General features: G+C 35.8%; 1 protein-coding gene and 1 non-coding gene across 2 annotated transcripts in view; both read left to right on the forward strand.

Annotated features, from left to right (window-relative positions):
* Positions 1 to 19,614, forward strand: part of LOC139733395 (uncharacterized) — a 30,130-nt gene extending 10,516 nt beyond the window's left edge. Inside the window, exons 6-7 of the mRNA XM_071644225.1 lie at positions 1,270 to 1,396; positions 19,546 to 19,614. Coding sequence (XP_071500326.1) covers positions 1,270 to 1,396; positions 19,546 to 19,614 — 196 coding nt within the window. The remainder of the gene's footprint in view (positions 1 to 1,269; positions 1,397 to 19,545) is intronic.
* Positions 19,615 to 26,940: 7,326 nt separating this feature from the next.
* On the forward strand, positions 26,941 to 27,013 carry Trnak-uuu (transfer RNA lysine (anticodon UUU)). The gene has a single exon. It is a non-coding gene; the product is annotated as a tRNA-Lys (tRNA).

Raw genomic sequence — 27,013 nt, forward strand, 5'->3', positions numbered from 1 at the left:
TTTTCAATGTCCACTTCCCAAGGCTACATAGCTCTCCTCCCCCCCCCCCCCCCCCCAAAAAAGCAAAACCTAAATACACACGTCACCATGTACATAGTACGGGAGGACTACCCCTTCCCCTTGCTGCATGTTTATTCATAGCGCGTCTGTTGAGAATGAGAAGGGCTTTAAGTTGTCTCGAACACTATGGGGTATTGGGTTTAGTGGCAACTTAACGCCCTTCTCATTCTCAATCGGACGAGCGGGTAGTGGTATATTCACGCTATTATTTTCTGATTTGTGATCATCAGCGCTGTGATATGTTACAGATAGTCTTCGAATGTTAGTCCTAATTAGGACTATGAACACGACGTAAAATTAAGTTCAAATTTCAGAGAAATGGTACATGGGCCATTCAAAAACTTAAAATTTTAGAGCAATGTTTGGCCCAAACTTGGTTAAAAGTCAACCAACAGCCAAAGCATGTCGATATAGAAGGTCACACAATGACACCTGCACTATAAACGAAGGCTAAACACAAAGATATAAATCTATATCACCTATACATTCAGTGGTTTATATCCGAAGGACACACGAAGGAAAAAACAACGACTATAATACTCGAAGATTTTGCTCTCGTCACGAAGTTGTTGGAGCCTGAGAAACTACACCAGTGGTCACACTGTGGGTTAAGATGCCCTTGCGAAGGACAGGACAGGCAGGAAGTAATAAACGATCAGAGCCGAACTTGAACACTTCCTTTATCACATACCAATCTTTGGTCAATTTCGGGACAGTGCCTGTGATTCCTGCATTATCCCCATTCAAGAACGCGACGATTGTTCGATTCCATCTAAACCACACAATCACCCAAACACTCACAAACAAATCGTACAAGCGATTTATAATTGCATAATTTCTTAGCATTTTCCTACATTATAACAAGTATACGTGTGCGGTATAGTGATGTAAATCCAGAATCACATTTTCGTCGTTTGTATCGGTTTATTAGAGTCGCCATCCAAGTCAACCTCTGTTTTCACCCCCTTTTTACCTGTGAATGAAAAAAAAAGAGAAAAAGAATAGTATTCCGTTGTTATTCTCGCATTTAGTTGTACGACTTAAATGAGGCCTTATTATTGACTACTCTTATCAATTTATATCATTTGCTGTGTGAACATACTTTATACATGTATATTACTTTGTTCTGTAAACGAGTGAAAAAGAGCAAAACCAAAACAATCCAATTAATGATTAAAATATTCGATGCTACTTCCGTATATCATCCAGGTTCATCTGTGGTCTTTGTGCATATTTCATCTTTGGCGCGCTCTACATGTTCTTCTTTCGGGGAGCCCGAGGGGTGGAGATCATCCCAAACGTGAATTTTTGGCGAGAATTACCCATTCTGATATTGGTGAGTTACGTAACACTGATGGCCAGTGATGCTGAATAAATTTATATATAGATTTCGTCAAAAGAATTAAATATTTGACACATATTATTTCTCTGAATAATAATAGGGTCCGTGTTGTGTTTTCTTTCTTCTTATTTTGTTTGTGTGTTTTTTTAAGAAGGAAATTTGTTGTATTTGACAACTTATAATACAAATATGTGCAATTGTCGCAGGAATCATGGGGATTACTGAAATGCTTGTAGCAGAAATCGCTAGATACAAAATCAATGTGGAAACTATGCATTTAGTTTTGTTTTTGCACGCAAACTTAAAAACTGCGTCGTGAAACTAGATCCTTGATGCATATATAAACGACGCCCCATCACTTTCTAAATTTAGTGTCGAAAGGAATATAAATGTGACATGTAGTATTGAAAAATCCAATTCTAAAATCAGCATTTCGTATGATGCACATGACATTTTGTGTCCGAAAGTCCGGATATCGTGTCAGGAAACCACCAACGAAAAAACAAAACCCCAAACAAAACATATCAAAAATAGCACATGCACAAGCAAATCATTTAACTTTTTCCTGTATTGGCATATGATAGAAGGCGTGATAATCATGACATTGGGCATATATAGAATTTACACATACTAGTAATTCAAACAGGATAAAAATAATTCCCATAAAATATGATTAATGAAATAATGAAATATGACTGTCAGCCTTGTAATCGTTAATAATTTCCATCCTGGACAATGTATACTATATCACGTTACCTCCAACATTTTCTTTTTAAATTTATGTTTTCAAATTTGTTAGTTCACAGGATAAAAGAATACATGAGACCTTATGCATGTTACAATAATTTAGAGTAAACACTTACTATAGTCTCGCGAAACAAAACCTTGCCAAAACTCTACCATATTATTCCCATTGCATGTGTCGTTATAATGATGGAATGTTTCTAGACTGAACCGTCTACAGTCATGGTTTATTATGAAAAATGGTGTTATCTCCTTATATTTTAAGATTTATCATAATTATATATTTTTTATATGGAAGGATGTTTTGTGATACAACTGACATATTATACACAAATGCATTTAATGTATAACTCGAACATTTTTAAAATCGCTGCTCCGAATGGTGAACAGTTTGTACCTTTAATGCAGGTTCCGCGACGCTCCAGCATGCTAGTTCAATTCAAGTAAACTTGTTATTACGATATAATTTTGTGGGACATTTAAGTGCATGCGTAACTCATGATCAGGACATTATTGTTCCCGATAGCACAACCGAAGTAACATGAATCAAAATTGTCCACAGTTCATACTGGTGCGGAGAGTCAGTATAATAGCTAGCTATACTAGCTAGGTAAATAAATGAATGAATAAGTAACTAGTATAGCTAGATAGCTAGCTAGCTAGATAGATAGATATAGATAGATAGATAGATAGATAGATAGATAGATAGATAGATAGATAGATAGGTAGATAGAGAAATAAATAGCTTATATGAATAAAAAATACATACATACATACATCATTCAATCAATAAGTTATTAAGCAATCAATCAACCAATCAATAATCAATCAATCAATCAATCAATCAATCAACCAACCAATCAATCAATCAATCATTCAATCAATCAATCAATCAATCAATCATTCAATCAATCAATCAATCAATCAATCAATCAATCAATCAGCAAATGGAGGGATCCACTAAAAAGTAATGTTTGTCAAAAGTGGATCCGTTTTTATAATGACAAAGAACACAGCATGATAAAACTGCATCTCACATTGCCTGACACCACACGTATGCCACATTATGTTACATTAGACAGAAACGCCATAGTTTAAATCAGGGAACATCCAAATCACGAAGATTGTCCATTGGTATCACAGTTTCAAGCTAAATCACGTGGGATAGAACGACTACCGGTACGTATAGTATTTCCCTTCCCCCAAACCACACCAAAATCAAACACGCCACCACGCACAACGCGCGTTACGATGTAGGCCTATATACACGTACAGGAACAATCCTTTCACCGTGTACTGTACTATATTATATCAACATACTCATAGCAAAAACCCAGCCGATTGACATCATTTATTGTGTGTACATGTGTTTTTACAATCTCCTTTTACAGGATGGAGTTTCTTTCCTCTGCAGTGGATGTCAGCCAACTGTGCAAATGAAAACAACTTCACCGGATTATGACAAGATATAGAATAGATCTATCTTTCTACTCATGATTGTGCAGTAGGGTTTTAATGACGCCATAACCAAAGGACGACGTATACTGATTCTATTATGACCATTGATGCGTTTTACTGCAAAATGTGAATATCAGCCTGTGCAAATATCGTCACCTCACTCGAGTTTTCTATATGCAAGTCATTCATGTCTGTTCATTCGTTTCCCCATATCTATATGATTATTTTCGTGTGATTTTATTTCTTTCAAAAGAGTTTGTTTGTGATGTTGTACTGATCGTGATAAACGACGTCATAACTATAGCATTGTCATAGAGTATCGCGTCGAAATACTGCAGGATCACGACCCAGTGTCCTGCGTTTACAGTCCCACCATCATTGCTTCCAATTACGGGCATCTGCAGGAAAAGCTATACCTCCTTAAAGAGTTTTTTTTTAATGTTACTTGGATGATTAAGAGAAACCAAAAAATGATGAGTATATATGTACTTACTTCGGAGGTTGATATAAGACCTAGGAAGAAATCGGTAGCAGCGGATACTACTGACCTGAGGATTATCAATTTTAGGTCAAATTAGTATTATCATTGATTTGGGGAAATATATTATAACATGGAGGAACAAGATGATACAAATATCATGGAATGAGAACGAGACGAAATCTAAACAGTTGAAATAGTACGAGGTACTAAAAGCGTTTATTATTATTTTTTAATTGAAAGCATTTAAAACCAAAATAAACGCATGAATCACGACCTCTTTCAGAAAAAAAGAAGCAACCAGCAACTTCTCACCAACAAAATACAGTGTACAGACAGTATATACATGATCAGATCATTTCTATTTCGATGCTGTAAAGCATTTCAATATTAGTTTTTCTTTGTGTTATAGTCTTTCTTTCTGTTACCTTTTATTCTTACTGCTTCATAAGGTCAAGTTAAAGTACCCCCCACGAAACAAACAAACAAACAAACAAACAAATTTTCAATATTGGGCTCCAAGTTTCAATGTTGGTTTTGATTGTTTACAATTCTTAACGGACACTTGAGTTGGCAGTACATTTTAGGAGATCAAAGTTCCCGTTTCACTCTTGAATTAGAAGGCATGACTGTGTCTGTTCATATTATCTGATTAATCTAAACAGTTTCATGCAATCTTACTCGAAAGTGAGAAATGCAGTAAAATTCGGAGTTGTCGATTTAATATGACGTCGATAATTTTTCCAGCAAACTTCTGCAGGACTTGATAAGCGTTCATATTACGCAACCACTTAAGGATGAATACGCTCCAAATATATACGTTCAGGCCCATAAAATTAGGAGTGAGGCCTATGGTATAAAACGCTGTGTTATTTCGAGTTACGACTCTTGAGGAGGATGGATAAAAAAAGGAAGAAGAATTGTTTGTACCATTTTAATTCTTCCACTTCGCACTGCATGGTCCCCAACAAAGTCGTTGAGAGATAGCTATTTGAAATTCGGACATTTTCACATAAACCACACCGTGTGACCGTGTGTTTGTTCCATAAGGGATTGCTTTAATATCAACTTACATTTCACGTATACATCTATAACCAAAGTTTTTTTTTTTTCTGACAACCTGAAAGCTTGCCAGAGGTTCGTTGGCAGTGTAATGTCTCCAATATAGGCCGATTGACTGATGTGTCGATCATAAGACGTCGCATTTCCTGTACGGACCGAGTGACAAAAACGTGTATTCCACACATTAATCCCTATCGGCCTACTCAATACTTTGAGTGTGTATTAATATCATGTACTCCTCACTACATTCGTTGTTGCTATGAATGTCGAGCATTAAGTCTCAGAAGTACGCTTTCTTGATATCAGGAACAACGTCTGTAATAAAGAAATGCATAAAATTCGAATAATACGGTCAATTATTTGATTCTGGCATGCAGTCAGTATCACCGTGTAGGACTGCTTTGAGTTCAAGGAAAACGTTTTCTTTATCCTTGGACCTTGGTTATAAGCTTTGATATCATGGCAATAATGTACACAGCCGGAAAAATGTACGTAATTGTATTTTAGCGTGCAAAACAGATGTTATCAAAATTTATGTTTATGCAATTTTAATTTAGTAGAGATACAGCCGCCTGCATTTTCATTTATGTGAGCATATTTGAGAGTAAAATCTCACGAAAGGACACTTTTGTGTTACACCTTTAACACTGTCTTGTAATAAACAATACCATGGCTATTGCCGTCGTTTATTTCACATAAGTAAATTCATGTGTATCTTGAATAGATTCTTATTTAGGCATATATATACGTACAGTGTATAGGCCTATCGATATGAGATTATCACAGCATGAAAAGTGTTAGTTAAGCCCTAATTTGAGACATTAATAAATGTTTAAAGTGCAACTCTATTCAACTTATTATGCAAGTGGGTCATAACAATTAACTTAGATTCAAAACAATGGTGTAGCACCAGTTTCATAAGTCACTGAGTGAATTCAACGTAAGTGATATGTATAGTTGCACATTACGCATTCAGCGTTTTATTTCAACACCATAGAAGTGCATATTATTATAAGGATCTCTGTTACCTTACTCCGGCATTACACCTTGTCGAGTTTGCTGAGCTGAAATTAAAACATGGTGTTATGATAGTGTGAATATACCTGTTGGAAGGCCACTTTGAGTATATCTATATAGGAAGTACCAAGCGGCTGTACATATTTTGTCAAGCGTGTATATAATTGAGGGAAAATACAATATTATTGGTGTGTGCATTCCACTGTAGACACTGATGGTAGAATACTAATTCTCAACTAAACTCTGCTATTTTTGACAATTCCATCAACACTGATAATTTCGTTCATTTGTATAGTTAAGTTTCATTGTTCTTTCATCAGTTAAGCTCATTACTTCGCCGTTAATACCTGAAATGTAGTTAAGATCTTTTGTCAAGAAGGTATGTACTGTAATGTTTGAATTTGAATGCAACATTATTGTCTGTACATCTATAATGTTTAACATCTCACTGAATTTATGCTGTGTCATATCAATTCTTTTACATGTAAAGCAATTTCAACAAATTGCATTTATAGATCTATAACGATAACAAGTGTTCGATCACTATGCCATAACAATTCAATGTTGTCGTCCTTGATGTAATAACACAAAAGGTATAATGTCTGCAATGCTATCATTATTAGTCTCCATACCCATTAGATGATCACCTTTGCAAATCTTAACGTAGCATTATCTTTGTTCTCAGTCAGCTTTTATGTACATAATATTATGTAAACCCAACAGTACTCGTCATAATGTTATAGTCCATTTGTTTAGCAAAGTCACTGACGTGTAATTGGTACGTGTACTTGATTTTATGATGTAATTGCGAAGAAGACTATACAACTTGTATACACCTAAGCCCACACACATTAGTAGACGGATGATCCTTTTACGTAAAATGGCTATGCACCTGCGACCAATTGACGCTATAGAAGATAATAGTATAATAATAATAATCGCATTCGATTTGCTGGACTATGTGAAAGATCGTACGTCAATATGTTGCATATCTCTAGTAACTAAATGAAGATGATAGTCTCTATACGATGACAGTAAATAGATATATCGTCACTTGTGGTATATAATGCTATTATTGATTTGGAATGAGCATAATTAGGTGATAGTAACCCAGATCGAAAAGCTCACACACGCACATCACTCTCCAGAGTGTATAGCTAAAACTTTTCTATCCTCCTCCCCTCTCTTTATATCCATTTTCTATGCAAACCAAACTTGAATGAATGATATAATATTTATATATACACATAAAAATATATAATATCCACCTCCGCACACAAACAACACACACACGTACGCACGCACACACACACACACACACACACACACACACACACACACACACGAATACAGCCAAAGACACGTATTGCAGTCATTGTGCGGTGACCCTAAATTATCATAGCAATTTGAAAATTGCCAATAAAGGTTGTAGGCGGATATACGCATCTACATGTATATGTCTTTGGTAGGATTACAATATCATACAGATGAGATGTGATAAACCTGATTCTTCTATGCAGCTGTGAGCAGCGCTAACCGTGCACAATTATTATTCCATATCGTATCATATGCAGTGTTTTTGTTCGTTTGGTTTTTTTACGTTCTTCAGTGTGTGCAATAAGGTAATGAATTACGACTGACAGAAAGCAGTGCAGTAGCAGTGTTGATGATAAAATTCCTATAGGCAGCTCAAACCTGTTTTAGTGGGCAAAAGTGTCCTCGCATGCATACACTATGAACATTTAAATTTTTACTATTTCACACCTAATAACGGAGATGAATTTATGATGATTATGACGTGCAGATTGGAGACCAATGTATTCTCGGTAAAAAGGGATTATTTTTCACTGAATAATCTCATTGATTTGTTGATACGTGCAGATAAAGTATCCAGAGAACATATGACTCTACGTATTTGAAAAGAAACTGTCCTCATCGATTCTGTTAATTTCTTATATATAATATACATAATATATATACATAATTATATATAATGTATACAATATATATTATATATTATGTATATAATGTATATTCGATTGAAGTAGCATTTAAAAGAATTAATCACATTCATGGTGTTATCAATGCGAAAATGTGATTGTAATTTTTTGGGGAAATACTGCAGTAAGTCGCCCCAAAAAATTACAATTAGATTTTCGAATTGATAACACCCCATATGATCGACCTGTCTAAGTGCTACTTCAGGGTCTTAAAATATAACATCTTAGCTCTATTTTGCACAAAACCCCATTCAATTTGGTTAAGCGGTCTAAGAGAAATGTGGATTGTTGTAAAGCATAGTCATGAGTCTGATTTTTCCAATTTTAGCAATCCAATGATCTTGTGTGTGAATAATAGACAGAATTTGGACGGAAGAGATTCCCGACAGTCCTCTACAAAATTCCTCATTTCTCTTTGACCACTGAAGCAAATCGAATGGGGTTTTCTGTAAGATGTGATGGGCAATGAGTTATGGTTTCATACCCTGAATTTGTATTTAGATTGATTAACCATCTTAAAAGATATCATTGCGGAGGGCCCCGTTGTAACTTTTTTTTGGGACATACGGTATATACTATTCCGTTGCACATGTGATAAAACTAACAAGTGAAAGAGAATGTGCCTAAATGAATAATGAAGAGCTTCCAGAAGACGCTAAATCCATCATTTTTCAATGGATTGAGCGCCTTTTGGAATCAAGCTCTTCTTATTTATGTGTGTGTGTGTGTGTGTGTGTGTGTATGTGTGTGTGTGTGTGTCAGAATTTTGAACGGCGTGCCATTGAGACTAAACAGCGCCAAATTTAAAATGTACGGATTACTGAAAATCGTTTATCTTACCTGAAAAAGTATAATTCAAGCATTAATATGTGAACCTATACCATGCAGGATCTTCCCAGAGGAACCGTTTTTAATTCACCCTGGAAGTTTTATACCGTGTCCAAAGCGGTGAACGTCCATGAGTATACTGCCCATAATCAGAAATAGCATCAAACATAAATTTTGACGATCTGATTCAGTTCTGAATCAGAATGAAATATCTAAGGGGATATGCGTATGTGAGGGCAAAAGTTTGTTCTGTTAACCTGTATGTATTGCTGGACGACTGAAAATGATTTAACCAAATTCATTATTTCTAATGAAACATAACTCTTTCGCTAAACGCTTTCTTCAATTTACGCACATTTCACAGAAACTCATTATGTCGACCTCTAATTACACCGTGCCATACTTCCATTCTTACTCTGAAATAATGAGGTGATTTTTTTAACGACTTATCTGATCTGGCCAGTCTCTGTAACTCATAAAAAAACCACCATTATATAGCATAGTTTTCATCTCGGAGGTGCGCATATAGCTAACAGACATTCTGAAAAAATAATATGAACAATGCAGTTCTGCAGAGTTGCTAATGCATTCTATTCACGACAAACAGCGGTTTCATGTCAAGAACAAATTCCTCTGCAAAATCTTCAATAATTTTTAGCCATTCTCGATTCTATAAAAGCGTGCTTCTTTTCTCATGGTGAGAATACAAAAAGAAAACACTTCTTCCATCTCTCGTATGATGGACGTAAGAATGTACATTGTAATCTCTATGACGTATTCCACCGGTCCTGATGAAACATTACGCCTTATCGCCAGTGTGTTCTATCAAGCAAGTCAGCTGAATTTACACTTCAACTACAAAGATTTAAAAAAATCAAGTTGAATATACAACATGTCTGAATTGTCAGTTAATCATGTCAACGGCAGCCTCTGAAAGTTGGGAAAAAAACTATTTTCCACACGCAGTGCTTTCATTACCATCACACAGATAAATTGGGTGATGATTTGACAACATTTTCCATTATAAGTCGAGGTCTTGTTTACCTTTGGGAGGAGTGATTTAAAAAATGTTCAAGATATCGCATTTGATGCGTATGTGTATAGGTAAGTTGTATCACAAAACATCCTACAATATACATATTTCACAATAAAACCCAAAATGTAAGGAGATATCACTATTTTTTGTCAATAAACAGTAACTGTAGACGATTTAGTCTACTGAAAAACATTTTTATTATAAGTTTTGTTCACATTTTGTATATTTAACAATATTTAGCATTGACTATAATACTGATTGATTCAAATTTTCACATTGACTGTTTCTACCCCTACCTCACGTTTTAGAACTATTTTGAAGCACTAATGCTGGGTTATTATTTAATCTGCAAATGGTAAATTATGCCTTTAACTGAAGATCGGTTATTACCCAAGTCCATTAAGATAAAAAAAGACATATAACAAGATCAGAAGCAGAAATTGCTCTGCGCTTGCTCCCCATGTTACACACCGTAATTGACGAGAACTTGCGTTAATATCATAAAGGTTCGTTACTCCGAAGGTTCGTCATGACAAAACAAGCAAAGTCTGTATGTTCGTGACTTCAATATAGGATATGGTTCGAATGAACATTATTTTGTAGCGAGTTATTTTGAAGGCTCGTTATTCCTACGGTTTGTCTTTATTATGTTGAAAATTCGTTATTCGGTAATTGATTGGAATAGGAGAGTGAAAATTTTGTATAATTTAGGCCAATTCATGTATAAGTATTGCAACAATTTGCTTCCATCTATTTTTGATTCTATGTTCCTAAGGCGTTCAAATGAATTTCATTTACCCCTTTTACGCACGATCCTTGCTAAAAATACACTTATTTATATAGGTCCAAACTACTGGAATTCCTTGAATCATGAAATAAAAAACGCCCTATCCATATATTCTTTTAAGAGGAGACTGAAGTCCTTTATATTGCAGTCGTATGACCCTACAGAATGAACTAGCCATTTGGCCTTCTTTCTCACATACTGGCTTACTCACTTTTTCTCCTCTTTGAAGAGTTAATTGTAATATTTTGAATGTCTGCTGTCATCTACGTTATCGCCAAAAGAGTCAAAGACTTGAATTTCTGTCTTATTCTTATTCATACGTCCCTTCATTTCCTTGCTTTTCTCCTCTCAGGCGTTACAATATCACTTTTTTTAAAATCACTTTTTTTTTTCTACAACTATCATCTGTTTCTCTTGACATGCTTCTGTCGAAGATCGCTGTCTCTATTTTGTCTTCTATTTGTAAGTCTTGTCCATTCCGTTTTGTCCCGTACAGCCTTTTCTTCATAAGTAGTTTTGTTGTCTAGTCTTGCTTCATGTTTGTTCGCGTCTGTTAGTCTTGTCCACCCCGTTTTGTCCCGTACAGCCTTTCTTCCAGCAGTTGTTTTGTTGTCTAGTCTTGTCCTATGTTGTTCACGTCTACATGAGTAAGTGTACTTATTTGTGAATCTAATTCTCAGTGGGCTTCCAGACTTCTTCCTCTTATTTTTTCTTTCTTTTTTCCTTTTGTATTTATGATGCTTCAACTGATCTTCCCATTGATGTTATTATTACAGAGGGGCCCACATTCTACAAGCTCTGTCTTTTTAGTGGGTCTCTCCATTTTTCGCACTTTAAGCAAAGTTATACATATACTTCATTTCGATCACTTCTGCTTCTTTTTTACTACAATGTATAATTACGATAAGGTTCTCATTATTGTTGTACATTCTTTTGATACATAATGTTTTGTTTACCTTATTCTCTGTTGTCAAAAGAAGTGTGACTTATATGTTTTGTCGAAAAATGAAATAAACTTTGAATTTGAAAAAAAAAAAATGTGCACTGTCCCCAAGACAGGTTTATCCAAAGTGTATAAACAAAGCAGGTTGTAGGGCCAGAGCAGGGAGGTGTCTCCGTACCTCCTTGGGGAACGGGGAGGTGGGGAATGAGATAAGGATCTGGAGTATAGTGGTAGGCTCTATGTGGTAGAAGAATAGCAGAGAGTCGAGGCTGGTCAGTAAGTTTCATCACTCTATATTCTTCCACAGAAGGTAAAATATAGTACTGCACCACAAAGTAAGCAGTCAGGTGTATGTTTGGTAATTGTTACCGAGAGGTATGTTGTAATTATGCGATGTAAATGGCAACTGATTGGGTATAAAGTTGGCTATGTGACTGTCTGACTAGTAGTTGATGGATTGATATCGCATCCCTAATGAGGTGAAATGGCCAGACAAACTAGCCCTTTGGTGGGAAAGTCTTGACCACCACTTCTGGGATGCGCTGGTGGTTTTGGATGTGGTGGATCGCTGGATGCGCTAGCTGGAAAGAGTCATCCAAAGAGCTGGTTTTGACGGACTTGTGAGGTACGTTTGATGATTCTATGTATTAGTAAGTTAGGATATACTTTTCTACGAGATACGTTGTGATTTTAGGGACAAATAAACGAAGGAATTGGACTCATAATTAAGTTTGGCGTTGTTTTGTAACAGAGTGTCTTGGTGGCAAGTCGCATCACAGTTTGTCCAGTGTATTGTAGCAAACACCGTGGACAGCTGCACATAAAAGGTGCGGGTTTGTATACATCATGTGTTGGTGGTGTGTCGGAACAGGGAGGTGAGACAAAACCTCGATCCCTGGTCAGAATGACTAGTGTTCATCCAGGGAGGTTGGGGCTCCCCACCTCCCTGTGGTGAATCACAGACTTAGTAGTTTTGAAGCTGGTTAATGAAGGGCAACTTTTATGTATTATCCACTTGTGTATAGAGTATTGTACTCAATGACCTCCGTAATGTACTGCGCAGGTTCGCTTTTCCTAAGTGTGTTGTACACTTGACGTATGAAATAGTTTGGAATACCAGTCGCAGGGAGGTGGGAAGATAGGAGATAAGAAGAGTTGAGGACACATGGTCATGGAGAGCTCCCTCACCGGGCAGTGGAGCATAGTTTGGAAGTACGTTTGGGTTAGTCTATTCTTTCAGACTCAGTTGCAGATATACACAAAATGGGTTCAAATCAGTATGGGTTGACTGAAAGATCGTCTGGCTCCACGGAATCCCCTCCTATACGGAGAAGAGCCGTAAAAGAAAAACAAAACAAAAACACAACAACAACAAAACAACAAACAACCAAACAAACAAACAAAACAAAACAAAAACAAAAACAAAAACGATTAAAAAAAAGAACTCCTCCGCACAGACGGATTTTTCTGTCTAAGATATGACGGTTTGCGTGTGTAAATGGCTGTGTTGCTATAGTATTTGTGTTGTATCCATTTATATCACAGCCCTGTCGCTGTACACGGAGACGCCGTGCGAAGCACGGCGTCTGGTCGGGCTGTGTATCGCTATGTGTGATGCTGTATGTACATATTAGACATCCTGACATACAGTGTACTCTCATTTATACTTTTTGCTGATATGATTCAAATATTTTCTTTTCCCACCAAACCCCAAATTACTCTCGTTCACACTGTAAATTTTGAATTAAAAAAGGGGCTCAGTGAATAAGAGCCTATACAGTATTAGTGGAGATGAGAATTGGGCTTTTAACTTTTTGCGAGATACAAAGAAAACACATGAAATAGTACAGAGCATACCATTTTAAGAGGAATTCAAAGTTTATTTCATGAAAATCGGGTTTGGAATGACTGAAACATCCAAAAACAAAGTAAAACAAAGCGATCGTAATAAAAGGTGGGTCCCACACTTTATTAGAATCGCTTTGTTTTGTATATCTCAGCCATTTCAAAACCATTTTTCATCGAATAAACAAATTATTCTTAGAAGTACATGCTCTTTCATATTTCATAAGAGGTTTCTCATTATCTCACAAAAAAAAAAATGTTAGAAAACTGAAATTAGGTCCTAACCAAAACTATACGATCCCTTTAATCTCCAGAAAACTAAGTATATATATATATATGCTTTAAAGCAAGTTATGAAGCTTTACACACAGATATCAGATGAAGCTCATTTAGAGTGTGTATCTCACATAAAAATTCTCGGTATCACAGTGGATGATAAACTTCCGTGGAGGCCTCAGATCATTAACACAAGTAAAATAATTTCACGTAATATTGGTATCATTAACAGACATACGTTTCACATTCCGTTGTCTTCCTTGTTGACGTTTAAATTTTCTTTAAATAACCTTATCTTAATTTTAGCATGGAGTCGAGCGCCCATCAAACTTTATTAGATAAACTATTGTTGTCACAAAAAAGGCACTCGTCATGACGTGGCGTCTCGCCACGTTCCCATTCAGATCTATTATTTATCAACCATAAGATTTTAAAAATTAAAGATTTCTTTCAACTGGGTCTGTTTATTTTTAATTCATATAACGCAAATGCGCTTCCCAGCATTTTAGTTAAATATGTTCCCACGAAACCAGTCTTTTCATAATTATCCCATTAGGCGATCTAATGAGCTTCATTTGCCCTTTTTGAGAACTTTATTGGCTCAGAATACATTCATATACACCGGCCCTAGATTTTGGAATTCTTTAAGCTGTAATATTTAAAAAAAAAAAAAATCCATCCTTGTATTCTTTTAGTACGGTCTGCTATGTCGAAATATTGGACCCCGTGAGATTTTCGTGCCAAAATTGATTTTTTTAGCTAACTTTGTCAATTTGGGGGTGCTGAATCCAAAAAACTTTGGTTCCATTTTTTTCGACCACGTCTTCAGCCGCCATTTTGGATTTCAAAATGGCCGCCATAGCAAACTGTATTTTGACCCAATTCTCATAATGTGAGCACCATAGAAGGTTCAAATTTGATGCAAAAATCATGTTTATGATGTCAGACATTCTGATACACCATTTCCTGATGTTGTATATTGTTTTAATACAATTTGAGGGCTGCCATCTTGAAATTCAAAATGGCCACCGTAGCTAAATGTATTTTTACCTGTGTCTCAGGTTGTAAGCACCATGAAAAGTATAAATTTGGGGCAAAAAGCATACTTATGATAGATGTCAGACATGTTAATATATCCATTTTTGTTTTAAATGATGGATCATTTTGGTTGGCGGCCATCTTGAAATTCAAAATGGCCACCATAGCAAGTGTAATTGGGCCTATATCTCATATCATATGCATTGTGTATAGGTTCTAATTTGGGGAAAACAGCATGCATATGCTATCAAACTTTCTGAAACATCTTTATCTGAAATGATGGTCCATTTTGATATTATAGGTGGCCATCTTGAAATTCAAAATGGCCGCCATACCAGAATGTATATTTTGACCCATATTTCATGTTGTAACCAATACAGAAAGTTCACATTTCGGGCATAAACTGGGCTCATGATGTTGAACATTCAGATGCACTTTGATCCCCTCCCTAAAATTGCAGATCATTTTTGAGGCTGCCATTTTTGAGGCTGCCATTTTATCATTCAAAATGACTGCTTTTCAGCTAATGGCAAGCAACTTTTTGGCATATCAATGTTTATGGTGGTGTACATTGTACATTCTTTTACAAACACACACACACATAATTATACATTCTGTAATAATGGATTATTCGCATTGGCTGCCACTCTTGAAATTCAAGATGGATTTCGACCCATATTGGTGCTGTAAGATCTTTACCCTGCAAACTCAAGCATGCTGGAGCACTTTCATGTAGGACCTATGTGTAAGTCAATCACTTTAGTAAATAGTATTATTATTGCGTAAGCGGGACTGCTTCCAGTCGGTACACTGCCATGTTGAAATGCAAAATGGCTGCCATGGGAAACATTCCTTTAAGAGCTTGCATTTGAGTAAAACTTGTGAATTGGAAAAAGTGCCTCAATAACTGTCTGAGTGACTAAATGCCCCCATTAAGACGATTTGGTTGTAGAGTTTAAATAAACAATATTAACCGTGTACTAAAAATTCATGGGATATTTACTTAGTTTATGTCTTCTAGGCTCATTCCCTGCATGTGTTTTTGAAGTCACAGCACTTGTATAGGGCTGTACAATGGGGAGAATTGGTTTTAAATTCTTCCAGAAACAATTGCATTTGCATTTCGTGCCACATGAACATGATAATGAATTCTGTGGCTACCGTTGGTGTAGGAAGCTCAAAGCACTTAATTGCACAGTTTATGCATAGGCCTATCCGCTGAAAATAACTACAATGTACCATGTTATATTCCCCTGTAAGTAGAGGCACAAATTAGGTTGTGAAAGTTTACGAGGTTTGTTCTCTGGATGTGTTGTATCAAGACTCTATACAAGAGCAAAGCGGGAGATTGTTCAGGTTGAAGTCATCCACGCCCAACTTCTGGAAAGCATGGACTGTGTCATTACACATTCTGCATGATTCAAGGCTTAGAGAATTCTTGATCCATCTGCTCTTTGAGACATCCTCAAATTTTCAACTTCAGCCTGCACCATGAAAGGCATGACCAAGCAGACCTTTGTTTTTCGCAACAATTTGCAGAACATAATCTCTCAACAATGTCAATTGTACTTTTATCTCCTTTTCCAGTGATGGAGTAGACAACATGCGATGCAGTATTAAAAGAGAAGCAAAGATCAATTAGGAGAATGAAAATGTCAGTGTCTATACGTAATAATCATCAATATCTCTGAAATTCCCTGTTGCTCTTGAAGTAGCATCTAATACATGCAATGGAATGAGGATATCTGATTCCTCGTTGTGACGGGTGACAGCTCCCATAGCATCTTCGATGAACCCTTTGTTTCTTTTTTTTCCCCGTGATGTGGTATCTGTGTCAGATGGAATTGACTGCTCAGTATTTCAACTTTCAGGCTGATTATTTGGCTCAGTTTTGTGGGTTTCTAAGGCATGGGTATGAAAAACCTTTGTTAGTGAGAATGAGGAGAAGGCCATAACATTATGAGATGAAGAGTGATTGTGGAATTACTTAGAACAGTAGAACTTATAACTTCCGATAATTGTATCGTAGTGTTATAAGAAGGTATTGGTCCTCTTAAGCTTAATAACTTTTGATCCAATCTTAAATGGTGTATTTCAATTGCAAGAGCTGAATGTCTGGCCTTTCTCATATTAGCCCAGATAGATTTTTTTTTTATTCTTTCAGATACAAATTCTTCGTACAGAACATGAAAACTTCCTTTTTCATCTCTTTCTAGAATATCCTCCTTGAACCTGATTGCCAAACACCATATTCATCAGTTTCAATGCAGTGACAATTTTTGAGATTACCCTTGTGTGATGGTGTTCTAAATCATTGAGGAATTTTGATGCATCGAAAGTGCCACAGAACTGAGCTATTATTGCTCCTTTGTAGTTTTAGAATCATTGGCGGTAAAGCAGTAAGCATCTTGGAAGTCTTGATAATTGAGGATGACCCACACAGGGCAATCAGGAAAAAACCTACTCATTGACATTCCTTATTCATTCTATGTTATTCCAGAAACACATCCAGCAATTATGAGCTTCCTGATGAGTTGTTTCATTTTGTGGTCAACAAACAAGCTTGTGAATGGGATGCCTGGTAGGGTGACCATGGCATTTCTTGCCATTGCGAGACTTTTCCTTGTTTGTCTTCATTCTCTCGAGGCAGCATCAAGTTTTTGAAGATCACCTTTAATCGTATCAATGCTTGCTTTTGTACAGATATTTAATAACTGGGATTGAATGTAACTTTTAACGAGGTTCCACGACACCAAATAGTGTATTGCCTGAGAGGCAAAAACAAATCACGTGTGTATTAAGTGCATAGCTGTAGCACACAGTACGCAAACCACATATACCTGGCTATTATGGGACGTGGGATGTAATGCTTACACGCTTGCCCACACCTATGGGAAGTGGTATAGGACCCCTCCCCTACCCCCCCCCCCCACCATATGCAATTTTTGCCCCTCAGGATGGCTTGATGACGTCATTGGAACCTCGTCCTTACAGTCTGAATTTATGGTGGCCATTTTGAATTAAGAGCTGGCTGTCGTTCTGTGTGACCTGAAAATGAATTCGAATGAAAATGAATGTTTTCATGAAAAATGAAAACTAGGACAATTTTGGCAAATTTATCTAAGGCGCTTACCACAGTCTTATATGTTTTTATATGGCCACCATCTTGAATCTCAAGATGGTGGCGTATCTAATGATCCACAATAGGAAACAGCTGTACTGGAACGTTGGACACCACAAGCATGTACATTACTGAAAATTTGATGCTCCTTCAATAATTGCAACATGAGGTATGGGTAAAAACGCTATGGCGGCCATTTTGAATTTCAAGATGGCAGCATATGAATTGTATCAAAACAATCCACAATATCAGAAAATGATATATCAGAGTGTTTGACATCACAACCATGCATTTTGCACCAAATTTGTAGCTTCTACAATGCTCACTGTATGAGATATGGTTCAAAATATTGTTTGCTATGGCGGCCATTTTGAAATTCAAGATGGCAGCCTACATAATGTATCAAAACAATCTACAATATCAGAAAAAGATATACCAGTGTGTTTGACATCTCAACCATGCATTTTGCACCAAATTTAAAGCTTCTACAATGCTCACTTAATGAAATATGGATAAAAATACAGTTTGCTATGGCGGCCATTTTGAAATTCAAAATGGCGGCTGAAGACGTGGTCGGAAAAAATGGAACCAAAGTTTTTTGGATTCAGCACCCCCAAACTGACTAAGTTAGCCAAAAAAATCAATTTTGGCACAAAAATCTCACGGGATTACATAGTAGCCTCTACTATTTTAAGCGCAAGTTGAAATTCTTTCTGTTATATTCACACTGAGGTAATCATTATTCATTAGCTATAACTGGTCTTAACAACCTCAGGGTTCATCATCAATCACTGAATTCAATATTGCGTATAAATGGAATTCAACATCTTATTTGCATAATCCTTGCTCAGCTGCGTGCAACCACCAACTGTCCGAAGCACATCAATCTTTTCCGCTTCCTTGCAGTGTTCATAGCGTGTAGGCGTTTTTTGTCCGTTTTTTCCTCTTTTCTTTCCCTTCTTTCCATTTATTCTGTTGTGCCTCATTCCTTTCAATGGTATGCCTTTCGGTCAAATCATGTCCTGTTTTTTTTTCTGTATAATTATTGTTCCGTCCTGTCTTCTTTCTTTTTTATTTGTAAATTAGTATTTTCCTAAGAATTCTTTGAGTGGTTCACAGTATAGTAACATGTTTTTTAGGGGACCTCTCAAATCTTTTTTTTTTCCTCTAAACATAACTTTGTATTTTGCCGGTATGCATGTTTATCTTTATTTGCCAACTATCATTTATCATTTGCAAAATTGAATATGTTGAATGTATGCCTACGATATAATTCCTGATTCATTCTGTGTTGTGTTGTTGGAAAAAAAGGAATTGAATTTAATTGAATTGAATTAGGCAAGTAATTATAGTATAAAGCATTTGCATGGTCCTGTTTTGTGCACATGAGAGAACCAAAGTCTGGTGTCACTAGAGGGTGTTATTCGGATTATAGACAGAAAAATCTGTCTGTCCGGAGGAGGTTTTTTTTAATATAATTTTTTGACTCTTACGACTCTCCTCCGTATAGACAAGAGGGAATTCCGTGAAGCCAGACGAAGTCTCAGCGGAACACATCCCCGACGACCAGAATAGCTGATACAGACCGATCTTTCGGTCAATACATATTACAGCGGATTACGGATTACAGCTCCGGAGGAGTGAAGGCATGATATTATGTTTCTCTTTTACATGTATCAGAATGTTGTTTATTGTTAAACGACAGTTATGGTTTGAATTAATTAATAACTTTATATTAATGGTAATGTTTGATCATTGTAGTTGGACAGTGTTGAAGAGGTGTTATCTATATGACTGACTATTCTCTTTGTGGAATGTATGTATACTCATGGAGTTATTTTTTTAATCTACATTATTATACACTAATATGCAGATCATTGAAACATAAAAGCGAATTGTGTTGAGCATGAGATTTGTGTATGTGGTAAACACATGAAAAATAATTACATATTTTAAAAGAACATTATACATAAGCTATTATGCTAGCACTTTTTGTGATTTTAACATGATAATAAGTAGTTTATCACGCATGCAGATATACAATAGTGTATTGACATTGTGAGCATTATGTATGTATTCACATATGCATATAGTAACGTTGTGGATTAATAAGTAATTCAGATCATTATAAGTTGATGGATGAAGAAATGGAGAAAGACTATAGGTGATATTGATGTTATATATGCTGTTATACTTTTAATCACTGTTGTTGCTTATGATCTAGAGTTGTTTAGTACAATTTAGTCAGGTTTATTACATTGCACACACAATAGATTTCAGCTGGTGAGCGAGTCTATCACTGGTCTTGCGGTTGGCAAGAACAAAACTTCAGTTGGGTGAGTTAAGAGTCAGGATGGCCGAGTTATTTTCATTTTATATCATCTATTTTTATTTCGGCAGCAACAGTTTATTTATTTCCATTTAGAAAATAAACTATACAAAGTGGTACCAGATTGTGCCAATTTTACTTTCATCCCACTGAAAGGGACAATTCATTGAACACAATATGAAATATATGCACAAATGGTATTGTAACAAAAAAAGAACAATGCACAATTTGTCACGGTAACAGCAAAAAAGAAGCAATCATAATAATGAAAAGAGTGTTCAACTAAAAAATCAAGCTTGTAGGACGTGGAACACTGGAATGAAAACAACAACAACACCAATATACCAATAAAGTATATTTATATTGAATTCATCTTTTTACCATTGTACATTTTATCATTTGTAATGATGCTGATAACACAAGCACACCATCAACAATACTTGTTTTAGAAGGTAATATTGTAACATACAATTGCGGAATGTATAGCAATATTATGGCAGAGACACTAATTATGACCGTGTACATGGGAGGAAAATGTGACCCAAAAAAGACGCTCACGCACACGCGGTCACGCAAAACAACAACAACAACAACAACAACAACAACAACAACAGCAGCAGCAACAACAACAACAAAACCAAAACACAGAAATAACAGAAATGAAGAAAAATGCACATACGCAGACGAGTTACTGGACAACGAAGAAAAGAGGAGCAGGGAAGACTGGAGAAAGAAACGGAAGAGAAAATGAATTGAAGATGTCACCCGCGGTCCTCGTATCTCGTTCGTCGCATTTAAAGCCCATAACCAAACCAAATGTTCACATTTCAATGCATGGTGCATCAGTGTGTAACCTCACATCAGGAATACTGAACAAAAACTCGGATTATTGATTAGCAACAAAATCCAAGATAATATTTTACCAACATATATTATACAAATTTTCATACTGATGGGACTAATACTCGGGCAAATATGAACCAGATCTCTTGATGATGATCGAGGACGAGATACAAGTTTGCTATGATTGGAAAAGGTTAACTATACAATTGTTTTGTGGTTACTTGGAGTTGGAGATAATTCACGAATCGACGGTTAGGTCCTAAACATCGATCTATTCAGTCATATTTTGATAGTTGCAAGTGCGATGATGTCACAATAGTGTGTCATGTTATTCCCATATAGGCGACATTCCTGCTATTGATGTTAATTCAGATGCATTGAGTCAAATCATGGCCATATATTTGTTATGATTTCTTTTGTTTCCGCTTAATGCAGAGTTTTTTTATCCTGGTTTCTTCTCAAAGGCATGCTAGCACCAAGGCTGCCAATCATCAGAACTCATCCCCTTACCTACCCAACGAGTCTTCTAGTTCTGAACATTACAGGGCCAAAACCATTAAAAATGTACAATTCAGGTTTTGAAATTTTGAAAAAATAAAGTTTTCTCAAAAACATTCCGACAACGAAAAATTGCTAGAGGATACACTGAATTTCAACTTAAACAAAAATGAGCAACAAATATTGCAAACTTTTTATGTTCTGAAATTTGAAGTTGAACATGAAAATTTCACCACTGTAACTTACGTTACTGCGCTTATTTTTCTTTGACCATATTCATTCTGTTTAGGGATGGACAATTTAACTATCCTTCTATTGGTGGATAGTTTCGAAGATATGACCATTCTTATTTCAATGTGCCTGCTATATTTTCCATTCATTTGATGAGTTACTGTAACCGTGAATTAAGATATTGATAGATATGATGGTGGTTGTTTACTATGTAAAGTTAGATTGTTTCCTGTGGTTTTTTTATTCGTACACATAGAACTTGCAGAAAACTGCCAAATGATTTTAGATGGATTTGTCCTGCACATATTCTCAAACAATCTCAGTCACCATATGACAAATGAAAATGTGACTGTTTAAACCTTGGTAACGTTTGTTACGCATATGAGTCACGTATGTTACATGAATATATTAAACACTAAAAAAGAAGATAAATTTTAAGAGTTCTAATAAATATCAAAAGTACCAGCGTTGCAAGACCTTCAGTACTTCTGGAAGCAGATTTATTTAATTGTCGTCTGATTTTATCGTCCTGATAGTATATACATTTGGCCAAAAATGAAAAATTGGAATACAATATTTAGATTTCAAGAGTTTATTTTGTCTGAATATCATGAGTTTCACTGCAAAATTACCTGTTGAAGTGCCCTGTTTAAAACCAAAGGAATGCATTTATATAAGAGTCACAAAAGACATTGTCAAGAACCCATAAAATGTATCAGTGTGTACTATAAACAATTGTAACGTATGTTTCAAATGTTTCCAGATTGAAATATTAATCACTCGAAAGTGGAGATGCATTGGAAAGTGCATTAAAAAGGAATGATGCATCGCTAAACAACATTGCACAGTGTGAGTACACAAACTGGTCAGCACTTAACTGTTTAGCATATTAAAGTTTACATCAATAAGATATATCAGGCATAAGAGTGAAAAATGTGAAATAAATCACATCGAGCCTATGAAGTTTAAAATGCAAACACCAGCACTGCTTTATGATTAATAATGCATGATTATCACGAGTTTCATTAATGAACAAACCATGCATTATTGTTGCTTAAAACGTACAGATTTCTTGGCACATTATTCAATAATGTGCTAAAAAATCTGTAAGTTTTAAGCAACAATAATGCATGGTTTGGGTAATAGTCACAAAAATACAGAATTATGAACAATTTAAGAGTGGTCACGTAAATAGACAGCTTTCTCACGGTTTTAGATTGAGAGTATAACTGACCTATGACACACTAGTCTATAAAGACAACAATGATAAACACAAAAAGGCGCACCTTTCATAATTTGGATACCCCCCCCTTTTTTTGGGGGGGGGGGGGAGAGGCAATGGAAAAGGCATAGAAATGTCAGAAGAACAAATTGCAGTTCTTCTATTTCCATTACATAGAATAAAAGTTCGGTGACCTATAAAATGTTTTCAGTGGACATCATTATAAAAGACAACTGTAAACTCACAATCTAGTATTTTTCTGCAAAAGGCAACTTTCAATAAAAGGCATACTGGGTAAGAGCCAGTGTATAGGAGAGAATAATGCAAAAGTGGCGAGTTGTATTATAGTGAAATTATATAAAAGTTGGTATAAGAGCGTTAGTATGACGCTTTCGTCTATTTTCTTGGTTAAACTTCATATTTTCATTAATATCTCGGAATAGTTAGATTGGGTAGAAATTTTCATGGATGATTTTCGGTGCATAAACAAGGAATTTTACATATATTTCATCCTTTCAATTTGATATCTACAAGCCAACACTTTTATACAGTACCTTTCATTGTAAAGCATACATAAGTATACATCATTAGCAAATTTTTAAATTTGTGAATCAATTTCCTTGTCAATCCTTGTCAATCAAGTCGACATTATCACCTTCATTCACCCTTTGCTGAGATCGGTTTAAGTCTTCTTTTATTTTCTTGCCGAACGCTCTGTGCTTTTTAACTCTTTCATTTTTTTTTCTGCGCTCTTGTTTTTCCCAACTCTTAAGATTTTCCACAGGAACGTAATACTTTTTTACACGTTGTTTCTCGGATTTACTCTCTAAAAAAAAATCGAGTGAAAGTATTCACTCGTAATGGGGTGAATAAAAAAAAAGAGTGAATTTAGAGTGAAAAAATGTTCATTTTCACTCTTTTTAGAGTGACCTCAGGGACCACTCCTAAATCTTCGAGTGATCCCTGAGGTCACCCCAAAATGAGTGTAAATGAACTTTTTTTCACTCAAAATTCATTCCAATTTTACTCTAAATTCACTCTTTTTTTGTATTCACTCCATGAAGAGTGAATATTTTCACTCATTTTTTTTTAAGAGAGTACGGAAGGCTTCTTCTCCAATCTTTTCCTTTTTCCTTCTTCAGTAATCGGCCTGAATCTTGGCTCTTTATTTTCCCATTTTGACCTCTAGGAACCGAAGGAGTAATGATAAGATTCCAGAAAATCCATACTGCAAATCAGTAATAAGATATTCTTACATAATTACGTAACCTACGTTACCTCTAATTACAAGGAATGAAGTGTCACATAATGAATGTGGTAGACTACAGTCACTATAACTTTGAAGTAAATGATATGATAATTAAAATGAAAACCATTATTTTCATCATTCATATATCATTAACATACATATTGGATTGATTTTGATAGAGTGATTGAAACCTACGTTACCAGGGTATTCAGGGCCTCATTGACAATGATTATCGCCAAAAAGAATGGTTAGTGCAAGCGTAAAATTGAAATATGTTTTTCATCTGTTTATTTATGGATATTAGTCTTTTTTAGGATAAAGCTTTGGTGAAAAGCACGACAGTGTACATGCATATGTAAAATTGAAACCTACGTTACCTTAAGTGAAACCTACGTTACAATATTGACCCTATGTTTAAGTACCTTAATGTTGTATAAATATCTGAGTGTGATGTAAACTTATTATTCTCCTCGACAAAACAAACACCAAAGTACTTGCTTATAGTAAAAAAGTACCAATATTTGAATGTGATTACGCTAAACATGACTTTGAAAATATATATACCGTTCGCTCAGATACTGAGAAAGATCTCGTGCAGTCCATTTCCTGTGAGTCGTCAACGTGATGTGCCATTTTGTCGCAATGACTGTTTCTATGCAACTATGGAGTAAGATAGCTCTAGATAGCACTTGTTATCGATGAATGGTTGCAATGTTAGTGAATCTAATTAAGATTATTTTTTCGGGGGTAACGTATGTTTCGGTAACGTAAGTTACATCAGACCTTCGATGTGACTTTTTCAAGCGATTAGTAATGGCTCAAAACTGAAAACTCAGTGGAGAGATTGGGGTACCGTATGCCTATGTTTGGCATCTTCCTTGTAACATTTTCATTTTTAATTTTCCATAGCGGTGGTAACGTATGTTTCATTTCTTAACCATACGGTCTGACACATATTAGTGCTTGAAGCTTTTTCTCTGCAGCAGATAACCAGGTGGCACAACTATTGTTTACAGCATTGGACGAGACATTTTCTAAGTTTTTAGGACGGATAATTCACAATTTCAACCCCAGGGAATGTTTTAAAGGAAAACTTGAAATCATGGTAACGTATGTTTCACAGGCCTTTGCGACAAATTTGACTTGTAAAATAATTCAACTGAACAGTTTTCAATTATATTTCTTTTTATTCTAACGTGTAGGCAAATGGCTTAATTTTCCTTAGAACAAGTTTTAATGAAAAAAGATCATGCTTTCATTTGCATAATAGTAACATATCGGCAAAACTATTAATTTGCGACATGCTGTTTTTGGCGGGTTTACCATCTTTATGAATGCATAACTTCCGAAAGAATCATAACTGGATGTTCAAATTCTCGGCAGTTATAGTTAACAATGTACTAACGGTAACTATTACCCGAAACTTATGACAATCGGTCGTTGCTTTATTTTTTCTTTGGTAAAACTATTGCGACAAGTATTTCACTAAATTGTACATATTTAGTGGTTTTGAACCTACAGTCCAGGGGGCGTTTCATCAACGAGTTCGTCGGAGGTTTTCACCGACGAATTTGTTATCAGCCAATCAGACGCAAGGATTTCAGTAGCTTTTAACAGTTGTCAGTGTAAATCACTGACAAAAAGTTTCATGAAATGGTCCCCTGACCGTGTAAACCAGCCTATACGACGACAATTACCGATGTGTAGGCCTACTACTAGTAGTAGATTCGAGGCCGATGCAATATGGTACTCAAAAAATTTCTCACTGAACAATCTCATTGATTTGTTGATGGACGTGCAGATTAAAGTATCCAGAGAACATATGACTCTATTTGAAAACTAGATACCAGTGCCCTTATAGAACTAACATGCGAAAGAGAATCCAGAGCTTCAATGAATATTAAAAATCAATAAAAATCATATATAACTAAAGAAATATAATCTGATAATATCATTCAGGCCTACTATGAATCGAGAAGGGGAGCGGGAGGGCGAGGGCGGAAGAGAATGATGCATACATTGCGCGTGTCTCTGCGTCTGTGTGGGCAGCCTAGACGTGTTTATCAAATAAAATATTAAATTTAGCGTTAGTATTAATTATGATAATTATTCATAAACATCGTAAAGCAAGGGTAAAATCTTTGCATTAATCACATAGTAGACTAGTTTAAAGACAAAGTCATCCCTTCCAATGATAATCCAATATAACCCAAAAGCTGCTGCCTATAAAGTAAACGCGACTTCAAGAAAAAGGCCTATTTTTACCCCTTTGCTCACTGTTAATTTGCTCCTTTCATATCCCCCAAATCTTGCAAGCAAAAGGCTAGAATTTATAGCTACATGTTAACCGTGTACTGCACTACAATTCTGCACAAATATTATTACTTTATGATACTGGTATATTTTAGTAATTTAGATATGATTGCGCGAACAAAAGACACAACATACTAATGATATCCTCAATAACGGCTGGATATTATAGGATTTTGTTTTGCCTTCATATACTACAAAAGCCCTTCGCCGCGTAGCCGCAGCCCGGTTAGCTCAGTCGGTAGAGCATCAGACTTTTAATCTGAGGGCCAAGGGTTCAAGTCCCTTATCGGGCG

The sequence above is a fragment of the Diadema antillarum genome, unplaced genomic scaffold, assembly GCF_040938485.1.
Source record: "Diadema antillarum isolate AM-2024a unplaced genomic scaffold, OU_Dant_1.0 seq00000474_RagTag, whole genome shotgun sequence".
Classification (NCBI taxonomy): domain Eukaryota; kingdom Metazoa; phylum Echinodermata; class Echinoidea; order Diadematoida; family Diadematidae; genus Diadema; species Diadema antillarum.